This window comes from Artibeus jamaicensis, unplaced genomic scaffold, assembly GCF_021234435.1.
Source record: "Artibeus jamaicensis isolate MK-2021 breed Jamaican fruit bat unplaced genomic scaffold, CSHL_Jam_final scaffold_1964, whole genome shotgun sequence".
NCBI lineage: Eukaryota > Metazoa > Chordata > Mammalia > Chiroptera > Phyllostomidae > Artibeus > Artibeus jamaicensis.
Window position 1 is genome coordinate 24,639,108 of NW_026522030.1, and position 14,973 is coordinate 24,654,080.

Below are 14,973 nucleotides of genomic sequence, written 5' to 3' on the forward strand. Positions count from 1 at the left end.
TGACATTGCAGTTCTCAGGGCAGTGCTCAGTCCACTGAGCCACAGCAGCCAAGGCTGCACATATTACAGTCATGAAAACTCTTCTAACACCAGTTTAAGGGAAGTGAGCCAGTTAGGAATAACATTAGGTGTTACTGAACCACTGACAAGTAGATTTTGTGACTCAGCACTTAATAGGCAAAACAAATAACCAAGTTAAAAACTGAGTAGTGTGAATTAAATAAAGGGAAGAAGGCTGTTAAATATACACCGGATACACTGAGTCAGAAATTTTAGAACTACATTCTTAAGAGTGGCGTCTGAGGCTTTATATGAAAAGGCTTGAGTTTAAAGCATCCGTTAAAACAGCCGCAGCAACATTCCTGTCCTATACAGCCGGAGAGTTGGGCGGCTGCTGCAACACAGTGAGTGTGCTCCACGGTTCTTTTGAAAGCTGTAAAGTACTACATGACTGTACGATATTTCAACGATTGATAAAAAATGGTAACAGCTTTCTACATTTTTATTAACTTTACATTTTAGAGCAGCAATTTGGGTTCATGGGAACATTGAGCAGAAAATACAGAATTTCGTTATGCCCCCACAAGCAAACCTCCCCCACTATCCATATCCTGCACCAGCTTGGAACATTTGCTACGATCCATGAACCTACAGGGGCACACACACCATTATCACCCAGAGTCCATACAAAAGTTACATTAGAATTCACTTTTGGTGTATTTCATTCTATAGATTTGGACAAATACATAATGGCATGTATGCACCTTTGTGATACAGAGTAGTTTCAAGATGCATGGCATCTTTAAATATCCGTTAATAATCAGCAACGTTTATTGAGCACTGCCATGGGCCATGTACTCTTCTAAGGGCTTTTCATTTAATCTTCACAGTATCTGTAGGAGGAAGGATGCGAGAAGTAAAATACTTCGTCCCTAAATCACCCAGCTGCTGCCTCCTAATCCCAGTTCTTTCCGTGTGCTTTGGAGCTTCGGGGAAAAAACAATTTACATCTTAATGTCAATGCAATTGCATTTCAGTAGCAGGGAGAAGGAACTACCTAATGGGATGTTAACTACACAATCCTGGAGGCTCTGGGGCGTCAAAGATAAACTGGGCTCCAAAACACCGAACCCATTAGTTCTTTAAACATCAAAACACTGAGCTAGAATCTATCCTCCCAGCACCACCCACAGAACCTTTTCCCCTTTACCTCTAGCACTTCCACGAGTAATGCCCATCTATCCTGATGATCTCCCATCTGCTAACAACCTGCTTCAAGTCCGTCCAACCAGGATTTCTTGTCCCTCCGAAGGTCCTCCGTTTACCAGGCTTCCTGTGTGTGTTCAGGTATAGAGCCTGGTGCTCAGGAATATTTGCTGAGTTAACAGAATTAAAAGGCAGGGCCCCTGAGCAGCCACGACAAGGTCTGACACTAGGCGTTGAATCAAGCTTGGGTCTTGTTATAAATGTAAGTATCCATAGAGCTTCCCAGGCACATCTTAATGTAGTGTAGCGTCCCGACATCAACACCTAACGTGAAAAATTGCCTAAGTACCATCCTTCAACATCCCAAGCAGTCCAGCACGCTGGTTGGTGGGGCTCTTTATTTATTGTACGACTCAGCGGTAATTCTGCGATCTTAAGAACTGACCAGCTGGACCAAAAAAGAAGACTCAACTATCTGTAGCTGTCCGGGGCTCGGACGCTTTCGGTCTTCCAGAGTACCAGCTCCCGTGCTGGGCTGACTACTCAGCGGTATGTGGTGGAGGTGCAGAGCCTGGAGCGACGCCCCTCGGAGCCCACAAGTCCGAATGCATTTCCCGTGCCCCACCCCGCTCCGGATGTCCCTCCAAGAGCGCTCATGCCTCAACGACCTTCGTCCAGGGGCCCTGCGCGGCAGACACTGGACCACGGCCCGCGCCCCGCCCCCCGCCCGTCACTCACACGACCCGACCAATGGCGGCGGCGGGGGTGGGCCCTTGTAGGGCGGGGCCTGAGGTTCCCTGCGCCGGAGCTTGTGGCGTCAATGCGCTGCTGTGTCCATGGAGAGAAGCTGAGGCTTTAGAGCTCCGGCCCACGGCACCAGGGCGCCGGACGGCGAAGATGTCGGCTTCGTTAGTCCGGGCCACCGTCCGGGCTGTAAGCAAGAGGAAGCTGCAACCAACTCGGGCCGCCCTCACTCTGGTGAGTGTACACTGCGCGCGGCCTGGCCCTTGACATTGGTTCACCTCCGTTCCGCGAGGGGCGGTCACGGCGTTAGGACGCGGCACTGCTGAGCAGTGGAGCCCGGACCCAGTCCACAGCTTTACGCCCCCACAACCCCCCAACCCCTGTCCCTGCTAGGAAAATAAAGCCGGAGGGGCTGCCCCGTGCGATCCAGCACTGCGGGGACTACGTTTCCCATCAAGCCTTGCGCGCGGTGTGCGGGAGAGGGGGTGTTGTGCGTGTGCTCCGCACCAGTTTCCCTGGAGCCCAGGACCCACCTGGGGAGACTTAGGGGAGCGGTGCTTGAGGTCGCAGGTTTAGAGGTCGTTCGCCCCAAGCGCGGGGCATAGCTGGGTGAATAAGCCGATTTACCCTTGAGGTCCTTGGGGAGGACGGGAGCTTGCCGACGGACCGCAGTATAAGTGCGGTGATTGGTAGTGAGAGCGCGTCCCCAACAAAGCCCACCCCCTTGCTGGGGGAATGGCTGCTGGGGCTTTAAGGGTTACTTCCTGGTGTTGGGGTTAACGGAGGCTTTTTGAAACACACTGTGTGCCTGCGTTTTCCTAGGCCTTGGTCAGCTCTTTCAAAGAACAAGGGATAAAGTTGTCTATCCTGAGTTTGTTTTTACACCGTTTTCTGGGTGAGAGGTCTAACATACTCAGAGGACACCAGAGTATAAACGCGGGTGCTTAAAGAATTTAGCGCTCATACTAGACCCCTGACGCACTATACAGTGTTTTGTTTTGTTTTGTTTTGTTTTGTTTTGTTTTGTTTTGACCGAGGGAAGATTCATGAAAATTTAATCATTTTAAAGTGTTCAATTAAGTGGCATTTAGTACATTCACAATATTGTGCAACCATCACTTCTGTTTAGTTCCAAAACATGTCATCCCAAAAGAAAACCATGTATTTATTAAGCAGTCACTGATTTTTGCAGTTTGTAAAGATTGATTTCATTGGAAAGTTTATAATCAGGTCAACGTTCTTCACATACACACACACACCTTTGATTAAGGAGATTGCAAGTATTTATCAGCTAGAGCTAGAAAAATAGATTACTGTATTTAAATGGAATCATTGAGTTAGGTCAGTGTAGTGCCATAAGCTGGAAAATTACTGTAGCAAAACAGAAGAAAGTCATGATCTGGTGGGAGAACTTTTTACAATGAATCAATTAGGCCTCGATTACAAGGCCTAATGAACTTTTTAGGCCTGTAAGAAGGTTATGCCAATTGTATAGGATGCTGTATTTTATATTTTTTTATGTGCCACCTAACACTACCAGTTATTCAGATTTCCTAAGGTCTTAATATCACAAGAACTAGAGGACATGATTCCACTTTGTGTATCGTTTTAATCTCAGTAAAAATTATTCAGGATTGAAAAGGATTCTACTAGTAGTAGAGCCAACAAGTGCAGACACTTTTTTTGCGCTTTTTTTCCTCCACCATTTGACATGTTCCCAGTTTGTTTAAAATTTCTGAGTCATTCCCTTCCTCTCCATTTCACAGTTTAAGAAATAAATGTTACGTGGTTCCCACTGCCCAGGCCTCTGTACCTCTAGGAATTAGTAGGAATAATAACACCGTCCACCTTCTAAAACCTGGGCTGTCTCTCCTTACCGAACTCCCTGTGTTAGCACTCACCAGGCCAGTTCTGTCACCAGCACTGCTTTATTGTCAGCCCTCAGTTCATAAGGGCTCCACGTTGCTTCTGATGAACTGTTCTGGTTAGGTTGCAGGAGTCCATTACCTGAACTCATCCTACTTTGCTGTCTGGCTAACCTCACTTCTTTTCCCGTGATCTGCAAAGAAGCTGGTGCCAGAGAAAAAGCATGTCCATGCTGCTTTCTGCCAACAGCATAGAATAACAACAGGCTTGCAGTCATTTTAATCCTAGCATGTTTCCTGCTCTTAACTCCCAACATGTTCTGTGAAGTATAAAAGGAGTGAAGTTATAAAAGGGTAAAGAGGGGAAATAGATGAGAGCAAATGAAACTAAAGATAATTCGATGAAATGGGTAAGAGCTCAATGTTACCTAGATACACAAGTTTTGACATCAGGAAGTTGACGTGTTTGCAGCTTTTGAGAAGCCCTGGACCTGTGCAGTCTACCGAAGCTCAGTGAGAGGCTAGGAACAAGAGTTGGTGAAATGAAAACATGGTTCCATGTTGTCATCACCAAATTACCCGCATTAAATGATGGTACTCAAGGAGAGGGTTGGTGTTTTGCTAGAGAGAAAGACCAAAAAGACTGGTGACAGGCTGCTGTGACATTTTTTATTTTGAGAGGGGGAAAGGAAAAGAGAGAGGAACGTAGATTTGTTGTTCCACTTACGCATTCAGTGGCTGATTGTTGTATGAGCCCTGACCAGGGATCAGACCCCTAGTTGGTTAGATCACACTCTAACCAGCCCAGCTACCCAGCCAGGGCTCAAATAAGAAACTCGTTAACCTTTTAGTATATAGGCTATAAAGTCACATATACCTGCTTTGATCACACACACACAGGAATAGGAAAAGACAAAGGAAAACAGCACCACAATGCCATCCATAGCTATTAAAGAATCAGTTAAACAACATACACTGCAATTTGTTTATTGGCTGCTATTTATCCACCATCTTTTAAACCTTAAGATGCTATATTTATAATAAAATTAAAATAGCTTGTAGTTGTCGGTACATGTTTACTATATACAATTATGGAGTTAACTTTGGGTTTTAATTTTATTTTCTTAAGCAGCAAGCAGTGAAAATTGCCTGGGTAATTACTTATGGAAGCAGTATTGAGGATGAAAAGTTTTCCGCTACAAGGAGTAGAAACCCAATGGCATTGAATAAAAGTGTGTTGCCATGAAGTAGATGAAAAATGCATCATCTACAGTACATTTCCCAATAATTTTAACACCAAAAACAGATTGGAAATTTTTTTTTTAATTTGTATTTATTGATTTTAGAGAAAGAGGAAGGAAGAGAGAGAAATACTGATCTGCTCTTCCACCCATTCATGCATTCTCTGGTTGACTCTTGCGTGTGCCTTGGTAGGGGGTCAAACCCCCACCCCCCAGGACTTGGGGACAACTCTCCTGCCAACTGAGCAGGGCTGGCAATCCTGTTTTAAAAGGCTGAACTATCTCACTCAAAGATTGTTCTTTCATTTGAAAGAATGTCTTATTCTGTGACACACATATTAGTAGATTACAAACTATCATATACCATTGAGATTCTCTTTGGTAATCTCTTAAGGGTAAAGAGATTCTCTTCTAAGAATCTCTTAAGTCTTCACTGGCCAAATCTCAGGTGACTTAGAGTCATTAATTTTACATAAATTTCTTGGACAAGTATCGGTTTCTTAGCTGTTTGGGGAAGTGCAGTGAAATGAAAGGCTGGTAGGCTTGCCGCATATTGTTTGGTGGAATTTTCATACTGTTTCCCAGGTTGATTTTAAGTGCAAAGTTGCTGGAGTATGCAAACAGATTTAGAGCAAAGCGAGCATCTTAGCTTCTGCCCGGTCCTGAGATACAAAAACATACCTTTTTTAGCCAGAAGTTTTCTTTTAGTCCTAAATGTTCCCTGTTTAGTCATTCTTACTTGTTCAGAAAATCAGATCCATCACGTGGAAAGCTATAATAATCATATCTTTCTCCTTAAATGAGCACTTAACTGGGTTATCCATCATTAGCAACACCTCCTCCCAAAGGAGTATATCTGGTATTTGCCTGACACAGGAAGATTCAGGCGTGCCTGGGTTCCTATGTTGTCTACTAAGAGTTAGAAAAAAATACTATTTTGTAAAACTAACTTAGATCACTTAGAAAATGCCTTGGAGATAAAAGCCCTTGGGGTTCGTTGGCAGCTCAGTGAGCGCAGGCCCCTTGTGTTCTGTGCGGTCACGCAGCAGTGTGTCCTCCACACCTTTGACCCCCAGCTGTAAACCAAGGCCGTTGTACTTGCAGGGAACATTTTCCCATGGCTGAGCCTTTTTTATATCACTTATCAGATATCTTTTGCTTTTTGACAATTATATTAACTTCTCCAGGACTCATGTGGGAAGTATAACCATGAAAACTATGGAACCTAGTTTTTACTGGCAGTCATTTAGGAGGGTAAATGAGCACTTAAAAATTCTTACGTTTCTGTAACTATTTGAGGTTGGTGTGCTACGGTTTCCAAAAAAATAAAAGCCATGTTCGTTCTCTTCAGCATTACCTTCTTTCTCCTCCTGCACACTGTTTCTCGTCTTGTTGGGCTGCTTGCCTCCTGTTCTGATAAAACCCTAAGAAAAGGCCTTCGTGCACACCTGTTGGTAGTGATTTGTTTCATTTTTTTACAGTGATGCACAGTAAGACATATATATATACGCATACTCACTGTATAGTAATAACTGAATTCAAAGTTTCACATTCATCTTTGTCAAGTGCAACGCATTGTTTTCTGTTTTGTGTTGTTTTCTGTGTTTTAAAACTGCTAGTCTCGACTTTGTAATTTGGGTCCAGACTTTGCTCCAACATCCTCAACCTGGCAGAGCCCCGGCAGACAAAGCAGAAAAGTGCACTCTGGCCCGTCCGCCGGCTCTGCTCCCTCGGCACAGGCTTGGTTCTGGCCTCAGCTAGCACCCAGTCACAGGTGGTAACGTCCACTCTTCAGGGTTTCACAAACCAGGAAAATGCCAATACAAAAAACTGGGGGACCAGCCCAGCATTGCCAGCTGGAGAAACTAATAAAGCAGGAAGGGCATGATTTCTTCATTGTAACAACAGCTGGCTTGTATTTGGCGCTGTCCTACACGCTCTGTGTGAATCCTGAGGAAGAGGGACTGATACCCATTTAAGCCAAGTGATGGGCTGGGACACAGCTTGGAGGTGGACTGAGAATGCCCTGGAACAGCCTCCATCTCAAGAAAGGTGTGGAGGGAGCTCACCTGTGCACATGAATACGTTGTGATGCTTTTCTTGTTTTGAGGACAACAGGGCTAGGTTAAGAGCATTTCTCCCCATTATTGTTTGAAAGACTCCTCCCTGATGTTTCTGTTGATGACTAGCTTAAATACCCTGAAATACTGATCGGAACCAAGTTTAGAGTCTGAACATTTGGTGGGACTGGGCCAGGAGGCACACTCTGGCTTCTTTGTTGTGGGCACCATTTCATGGAGGAATGCGGTCCGATGGATTTGACATGGGCTTGGGTAAGCAAAGGAGCAGTGGGGTTAATAGTCAACAGGAAAAGGGCCTGAAGGCGGGCCTTTTCACTGAGGTACTTGATTCATTCCTTGGCTTACTGAGCGCTTTCTGTGTGTCAGACAACTGTTTATTGCTGGGCGTACAGTAGGAGCACAGAACAGATGCTGCCCAGAGAGATGACATTCATGAAGGAAGGAGACAGTGCCATGGAGAGTATGACAGGGAGTGAACGTGCACACAGGGGAGCAAGGTGAAAAGGCTGTTGCTAGAAGGTATTTTTAAAATAGAAAGAATGATTTTATTAAGTAGAGTTCATATATTGTATAAAATCCACAAGGTACACAGGTGAGAATGAAACAAATTTATCACATGAATTTGCTAAAGGTAGACTTGCGTAGTCTCATAAGGCTTTGAAGAATGCAGATTGTATAGCTAAAAACTCAACATTTTCTTTTCCAGACACCTTCAGCGGTAAACAAGATAAAACAGCTTCTTAAAGATAAGCCTGAACACGTAAGTAAAACCAATCAAACAGATTTCGTACTTGGCAAAAAAAAGTTGTAGTTTCACAATGAATTTAGCTGTGATAAACAGTATGCTTTCATTATTTAGGGAGTTTTGTTTTAAAAGTAATATATGCTAATGATATTTTTTAATTTTTAAGAGTTTATTTGAGCCAGACTGATGACACGTCCTGGGGAGCAAGATTGCAGATGCTCCCCGAGTTCAAGTACTACAGTGGGGTAGTCACTGCAAAGGAAGCCACTCTCCTGCCCCAATCATTTTGTCGTCATTCTTCCTTCTAAGAGGCATCTTTTTAGTGTCCTTTTAGAGAGAATTCGTACATTTTATAGACCAGGATTTCTCAGCCTTAGCACCACTGATATTTTGGGCCATGTGACTCTTTGTCGGGGGTGGACCACAGGACATTTAGCGTCATCTCTGGTCTCTGCCAGTGACTCCGCTCCACCCCTCGGTTGTGACAACCAAAAATATTTCCCTGAGCGGAACCACTGGTCTGCTTGCGTGTGTGTCTCTTTTCCTGCTTGGGTGAGAGCATACCACACATGCTGTGGTTATGCTTGGTTTTTTGCTCCTAATAAAATAGCTTGAAGACCTTTTCAGATCATTACATGAGGTCCACTCATTCTTTTTCATGGCTGCATATAATAGTAAACTCCATTGAGCCAGTTTGGTTTATTTAGCCAGTCCCCCACGTTACAGGTCTTTTGTGTTGTTTTCATTCAGTGCTGCCAGAAACGTCATTCACCTGACACTCAGTGCCTGCCTTGTGCTGGGCCCACGGGCTTAGTGCATCTGCACGGGCCGCGTTCCTAGATGCGGGATTGCTGAGCAGCGGGCATGCACACCATGGCAGTCCCCGTGCATTGCTGACACTGCCTGAGGAAGGCTGTGAATTACTTCCAGGACTATTAACATTTAGCGATGAGACTGCAGGCTGGTTCCTAGGTTCCATGTACAATCTCCCATTACAGTGGGAGTTCTGGCACCTTCCTCTTAAGAATTAATAAATGATAAAGTATGTCAGCGTTCCAGCTCCATGTGGATAGATTAATTGACCAAATAAAGCAAAAATTAGCTTTGTAGATTTGAGGGATGTCTGTGCCGACGTGAAGGGGGCTGAGCGAACACTGGGTCAGGTGTCTCTGTGACACCAGCGGTCCCTTCTCCACGAGCCCGCTGCCTGACGCTGTGCTCTCACACTCTCAATGCCTGGGTCCGTTCTCAGCGCCGGACTTCCTGCTGCTGATCTTCCCACTTACAAAGGTGAAAACTACGGTAAATACTCAAGACTTGCACTCCAGGGTTTGAGCGAGGCAATTTATTGTGTGTTTATGGTGCCGAATATGTCACACTCCCTCCTGGGCTCTGAGCTGTGGCTCTGAAGCCGAACAGAACTGCAGCTCCAGCTCCCTGCAGTTGTTTAAGGACGGGGAGAGACCGCTCTGTGAACGCTCCAGCTCATCCCAACCCCCAGGCGGCTTCACATTTTAACTCACTCTCCACCAGTAGCTTCCCTCTCCTTGATTGCTTTGCTAGAGGAAGTGCACGTTGCTGCTTTTCAGAGACTCAGGATCTGCTTGGTGAAATACTATTTTTTATGATGATACTTTTGCTGCACACTTAAAAAGCAGGTATGATCCAAGAATAGAAATTCAGTGGACATTGTTAGAAAATTACATTAAGGTAGACAATTGGTGTTTTAAAAGTGCTTTTTGGTTACCTTTTTTAAAAAATTCTCTTTGAAGGGCTGTGGTCATTGATTTTTAGAGAGAGAAACATTGATGTGAGAGAGAAACATGATCAGGTGCCCTCCTCATCTCCTTCACTGGGGATCGAACCCACCACTGTTCTTGGTGTGTGGGATGGTGCTCCAGCCCTCTGAGCCACTCAGCCAGGGCTGTGTGATCACTTGTGAAATTTCTTCCCTCTGCGTTGGCATCAGTCTGTGCTTTCCGGTGTTTGAGAATGTTTACCCAGGTCTGCCCTAGAATTAAGGCCTGTGGAGAGGCAGCATGATTCCAGGCCCATGAACCTGGCGAACCTAACCTGGGGGAAACTTCCTGAGAACCTCTCCCAAAAAGAGGTGGAGCAAAAATGCTTTTTTTGTGTGGAACTGGCTTTTGAGCAAGTTTATTTTATTAGGTTGGCATCTCTGCCATCAGATGCCTTTCTTTTTTCTTTTAAAGAAAGTGATCATGTAGCACTGGCTGGTATGGCTCAGTGGATTGAGCACCAGCCTACAAACCAAAGGTCACCGGTTCAATTCCCAGTCAGGACATGTGGTCCCCAGTTGGGGGTGTGCGGGAGGCAACTGATGAATGTGTTTCTCACACTTTGATTTTTCTTCCCTCTCTTTCTCCCTTCTCCTCTCTCAAAAAGTAAGTAAATAAAGCCTTTTTAAAAAGTGATAATTTATTTTTTTGGATTAAAACCCTTTCCATAAAAGTGTTATTCCCAACCTAAATGGCTACTTACTAGTTGGTTAAGTAGTAAATGTACATTGGTAATAGTGGGATGTGATGTAGGCATTACTTGTAATTACATGGGAAGATGATGTCTCAAGTGGAAAAGACAAAGGAAAAATTTTCTGCTATAATAAAAACTATGTTTAGATGATATACGTGACAAAGCCTGAAAGAAAATAGGAAAAAACATATAACCTGTGTTTTTAGGGTAGTAGTGACTATAGTTTGTTTTTTTTTCTTTGTATTGTTTTCTTTGTACATAATTGGTTTTTATTCTTTTTGGGTCACCACTAGTGTCATAATGATTGTACCATAGGTAAAACTTTACAATGCTTGTTTCCCGCCCTGGCCCATGTGACTCAGTTGATTGGCGCATCCTTCATGCACCAAAAGGTTGTGGATTCGATTCCTGATCAGGGCCCATTCCTGGGTTGCGCGGTCAATCCCTGGTCCAGGTGTGGGCACCTGCGACCCCCAGTCCAGGCACATACGGGAGGCAGTCAGTCAGCGCTGCTCTCTCGCATCAATGTTTCTCTGACTTCCTGTCTCCTTCTCTCCCCAAAAGAAATGAAATAAAATGTCCTCGGGTGAGAATACAAAAATAAAAATAAAACGCCTGTTTCCCATTCCACTTCTACTTCCTAAAGGACCATTTTGCAGCCGGGAATCTGATACGTATCTTTGAACTTCTGAATACATGAATACTCTCATATAGTCAGGATTTTTAAAAATATTATTTAACCCGTGCTATTTTAAAACTCAGTTTATATTTACATTGATTTTTCAGGTAGGTGTGAAAGTTGGTGTCCGGACCAGAGGTTGTAATGGCCTTTCTTACACTCTAGAATACACAAAGACAAAAGGAGATTCTGATGAAGAAGTTGTTCAAGATGGTACGTTTTCTGGGCACTTTATTTTGCCTAAAATGTTCAAAGTGATGATGGTGGTAGGAATGGCACGTGCAATGCTCACCGTGAGGCGGGCACAGCCTGACGGACTTTCCTGTAGTGACTGATTTATAACAGCAGCCTAAGGAGAGTGGTACCATGTTGCCCCCATTTTGCAGATAAGAGGAACTGAGGCATGGAGAGATTAGTAATTTGCGTAAGGTCACAGAGCTAGTAAGTGGCCTTGTGAACATTTGAACCCAATCACATTCACTCCAGAGGCTGTGGTCTGGTAGATTATCGGATAAACTTGTTTGTTTCAGTTATGAAAGATTATTGTTGTGTGTCAAAAGAGTTTAAGATGATAAAACTTCAAAATGAACCAACTACTTGTGTGGAGAGTAGCAGTTTTATGTATATGTCAAGTAACATCATCTCATGCTCTTGAGGACTCTATATTTCCAATTTTAATTTCCAAATTAAAATTTCCAGTTCTTTATATTTGCCCCCCTTCCTGCCCCTCTGCAGTAATCCGATTAAGCCTATTTAAAACATAATAAATTAATGCTGCACAACACTGAGGGAACTTCGTTACAAGGGTTTTGCAGCGGTGGCTTTGTGCACCGGAAGTGTGCTGTCGGCTCGCTTTTCTGGGTCCCTCGGATGAGTTCACTGTACTAAATTGAAGTTACTAAGAAGGAAGATTTTCGCCAATATTTTACTTTTTAAATCAATACATAAATTTTTCCCCTTACAAGATCTAATAAATACATATAGTTTATATTTAAGTAATGACTCAATTTTTTGAGGAAGAAAGCTTTCTTAGATTGATTGTATTTATACAGATGGCAACTTCTGCCTGCACAATGACTAGGAGGCTGTGCTATCACCAGTTTTCCAATCCATACAGAGGGACAGAACTGCTGTGTCGTCTTACACCAGCCCACTGTCCCACAGTCCATTGTGTGTCTCCAGGTGTGGCGGTGTGCACAGGTGTCATTGCATTTCATAAACATTACTGACTCCCTCTTTACCAAACTCTCACTGTTATGTTGCAAATTGGAGAAATGGGTGAAATATTGTGAAAAGCAAATTGTAGTTTTACATAGTATTGTCACAGAATTTGCTTGTGTGCCGCTTCCTGATGTAATATAATTGTTTTTGACATAGATTGTGGTGTAGAAAGAGGGGACAGGAAACTGAGCGTGGAGTCCCTTAAAGGACATAATGAGACAGGAGCGTCCCGTCTGGTCTTTGTTAGCGGTGACCACTTCAGGTTTACTCGTGCTCTGAGTCTGCAGGCCCTGTTGGTGTGCAGGCTTCATACGTGTGTTTCTTCTCCCCAAGGAGTCAGAGTGTTCATCGAAAAGAAGGCTCAGCTGACACTTCTAGGAACAGAAATGGACTATGTCGAGGACAAATTATCCAGTGAGTTTGTGTTCAATAACCCGAACATCAAAGGAACGTGTGGCTGCGGAGAAAGCTTTAACCTTTGACCCCCCCGGACTCCTCTGGCCCCGAGCCCCGGGAAAGCCCGCGGAGCCCCCAGCGTGCTGAAGGAATCGTGTGCCCGTCAACGTGCTTGAGGGTCATGCTGCATGGCTGCCTCCTAAGGAAAATAAAGTGATGCGTTTGGAAAACGAAGCCAGTGTGTTAGATTTCAGAAGTGGTATTTGTATTCTTTTTAGGGGACAGAATGTAAGAAGCCATCATTCTTTTGGGGTCATTTTTCTGATCTGTACAGAAAAAAAATCCTACCCTGCACTTACTTTTCGTGCATCCTTTCTGTTAGATCCAGTTTTACAGAAGGTGCCTGCCTGGGAGGATTCTGGTAAACACATTTTTAACAAGAGTGCACTCTGCAGCTCTCAACTGAACAGCTGGAATGTGCGTCTCCAGCCAGGTTGATGGCCGTCAGATTCAGAGGCAGAAGGTCCTGACTGCTGGGTTGACATGGTGCTGCATCGTTTTTCTGCACAAGCTTGGCGCGGGCTGTACCCAACACTTCGTTGTGAAATGCCTCTTTTGCTCACCTTGCAGCAGCATCAGATGCCAATAGATGGGAGTGTCAACGATTTCCTTGAATGGTTTTGAGTGATGGCATAAGAAACGCTCCGCTCACCATTTTTCATCCATTTCCTTCGCTACCCTAGATGTCTGCTCAAGGAGGGATCTCAAGTTTAGATGCTTTTATTTGAAAGGTCCCTTACGAGACGTGTAGCCCAGCCCCCTCTAACCTACACCTAAGGAAGCAAAGCCCCAGGGAAGGAGAAGGGCTTGTGTCCACCGTGCACTGCCGGGCTGACGCACAGGCTGGGCTCTGAGGCGGGCAGTGAAGGTAAATGACCCAGGCTGTCTGGCTTCTCTGACTGACATTTTGATGAGATTTCTGTGTGATTTGATGAAAATCTAGTTTTGTTTTGTTTTTTTTGAGTGAGAAAAATCTTACTTTAAAGCCCCTTTATGTGAATTGCCGCGTTTCTTTTGAAGTGTGCCGCGGTGGTTTGTACTAGCAGGGGAGATGCTATAGCAACCCAGAAATTCCCAATAAGCATACACTTTCTGAATCCTAAGTCCAGTTGCTAAAATTTTTAAATCTATTTTAACCTAACATTTTAGCATCAATTTTTCTTTTTAACATCAAGTGATTATCAAGTGTTCCTTTTGTAATGTGATCACTGAGTTTCCTGGGTTGGACATATTAAGTGTTTGACGAGATGCCCTGTGCTTTTTTGAAAGCTGAGTCTTACGAAGTGGCCGAGTTCCTTGACATGTGTCGTATTTGCTGAGTACCTGCCACCACATGCACCCAGACCCAGAGCAGTAGCTTTATGCTTATGAGTTTGTATTACTGAGATTTGTGCAATACTGAATGTATGTAGTGATCCAGTTGTCAATAAAAAAAAATGTGGCTTCTTTGTGATCATAAAACCGCCTTTTCTTTTTAAGGAAGAAGGGTTTGGGAACAGTAGCTTTTATCGCTGCTTAGAAATACTCGTCCCACTTTTCTGACCACTCGCCCCGCTGCCAGAAGTCCGACTCCGCTGCGCGCGTGTTTTCCTGGCTCTTCCTTCCCTTTCTGCAGCCCCCCCCCCCCCCTGCCGCCCTTTAAGGACCATCCATTTCCTCTAAGCTGATTCTCCAGCCTCCCCCAGATTTCGTCCTTACGCTCTTGTGTCATCACCCCTACTTGGAACCCCTTTTCTGGTCCTTCACCCAAGTTTTATGGTCACCTCCAAAACGGTTCTTGAGGGCACCTGCTCTCCCCTAGAATTGAGGTTTCACGGACAACCAGAGACAGTCCCTGGCCTGAAAGGTCTCACTGTTGACAAATGAGACAGACACTGGTAAAGAATATATGGTAAGCGTTGCTAAGAGCTAACATGGACTGCTAACTTGCTACATAGCCAGAATTGTTCTGATTAACATAATCTTCGCAACGACCCAGTGGAGTCGGTCTGACTCCTGTCTGTCTCATAGAGGAGAGACTGAAGCTCAGCGTAGACAAAGCCATCCACTAAGGTAACACGCCACGCGGCCGGGGCACTGACAGCCCACGCTGTCAGCTCCAGCCCTGTGTTCCTGGCAGGACACGTGGCGTGTCCCAGTGAGAACCAAGATGGGGGTGCACTTCTGGAGAGGTTTCTTAGACGGTATGACCCCTGAGCCAAGTGTGAAAAGGCAGACTTAGGGAACAACGGACAAAACTGAC

At 44.6% G+C, this 14,973-nt stretch overlaps 1 protein-coding gene across 1 annotated transcript; it reads left to right on the forward strand.

The window, feature by feature from the left end:
* The first annotated feature begins 1,980 nt into the window (after nt 1-1,980).
* On the forward strand, nt 1,981-14,192 carry ISCA1 (iron-sulfur cluster assembly 1). The gene is made up of 4 exons (XM_037159915.2): nt 1,981-2,184; nt 7,844-7,897; nt 11,162-11,267; nt 12,609-14,192. The coding sequence occupies exons 1-4, from the start codon at nt 2,104-2,106 to the stop codon at nt 12,755-12,757; spliced, it is 390 nt and encodes a 129-aa protein (XP_037015810.1). The 5' UTR covers nt 1,981-2,103; the 3' UTR covers nt 12,758-14,192.
* Nucleotides 14,193-14,973: the final 781 nt, after the last annotated feature.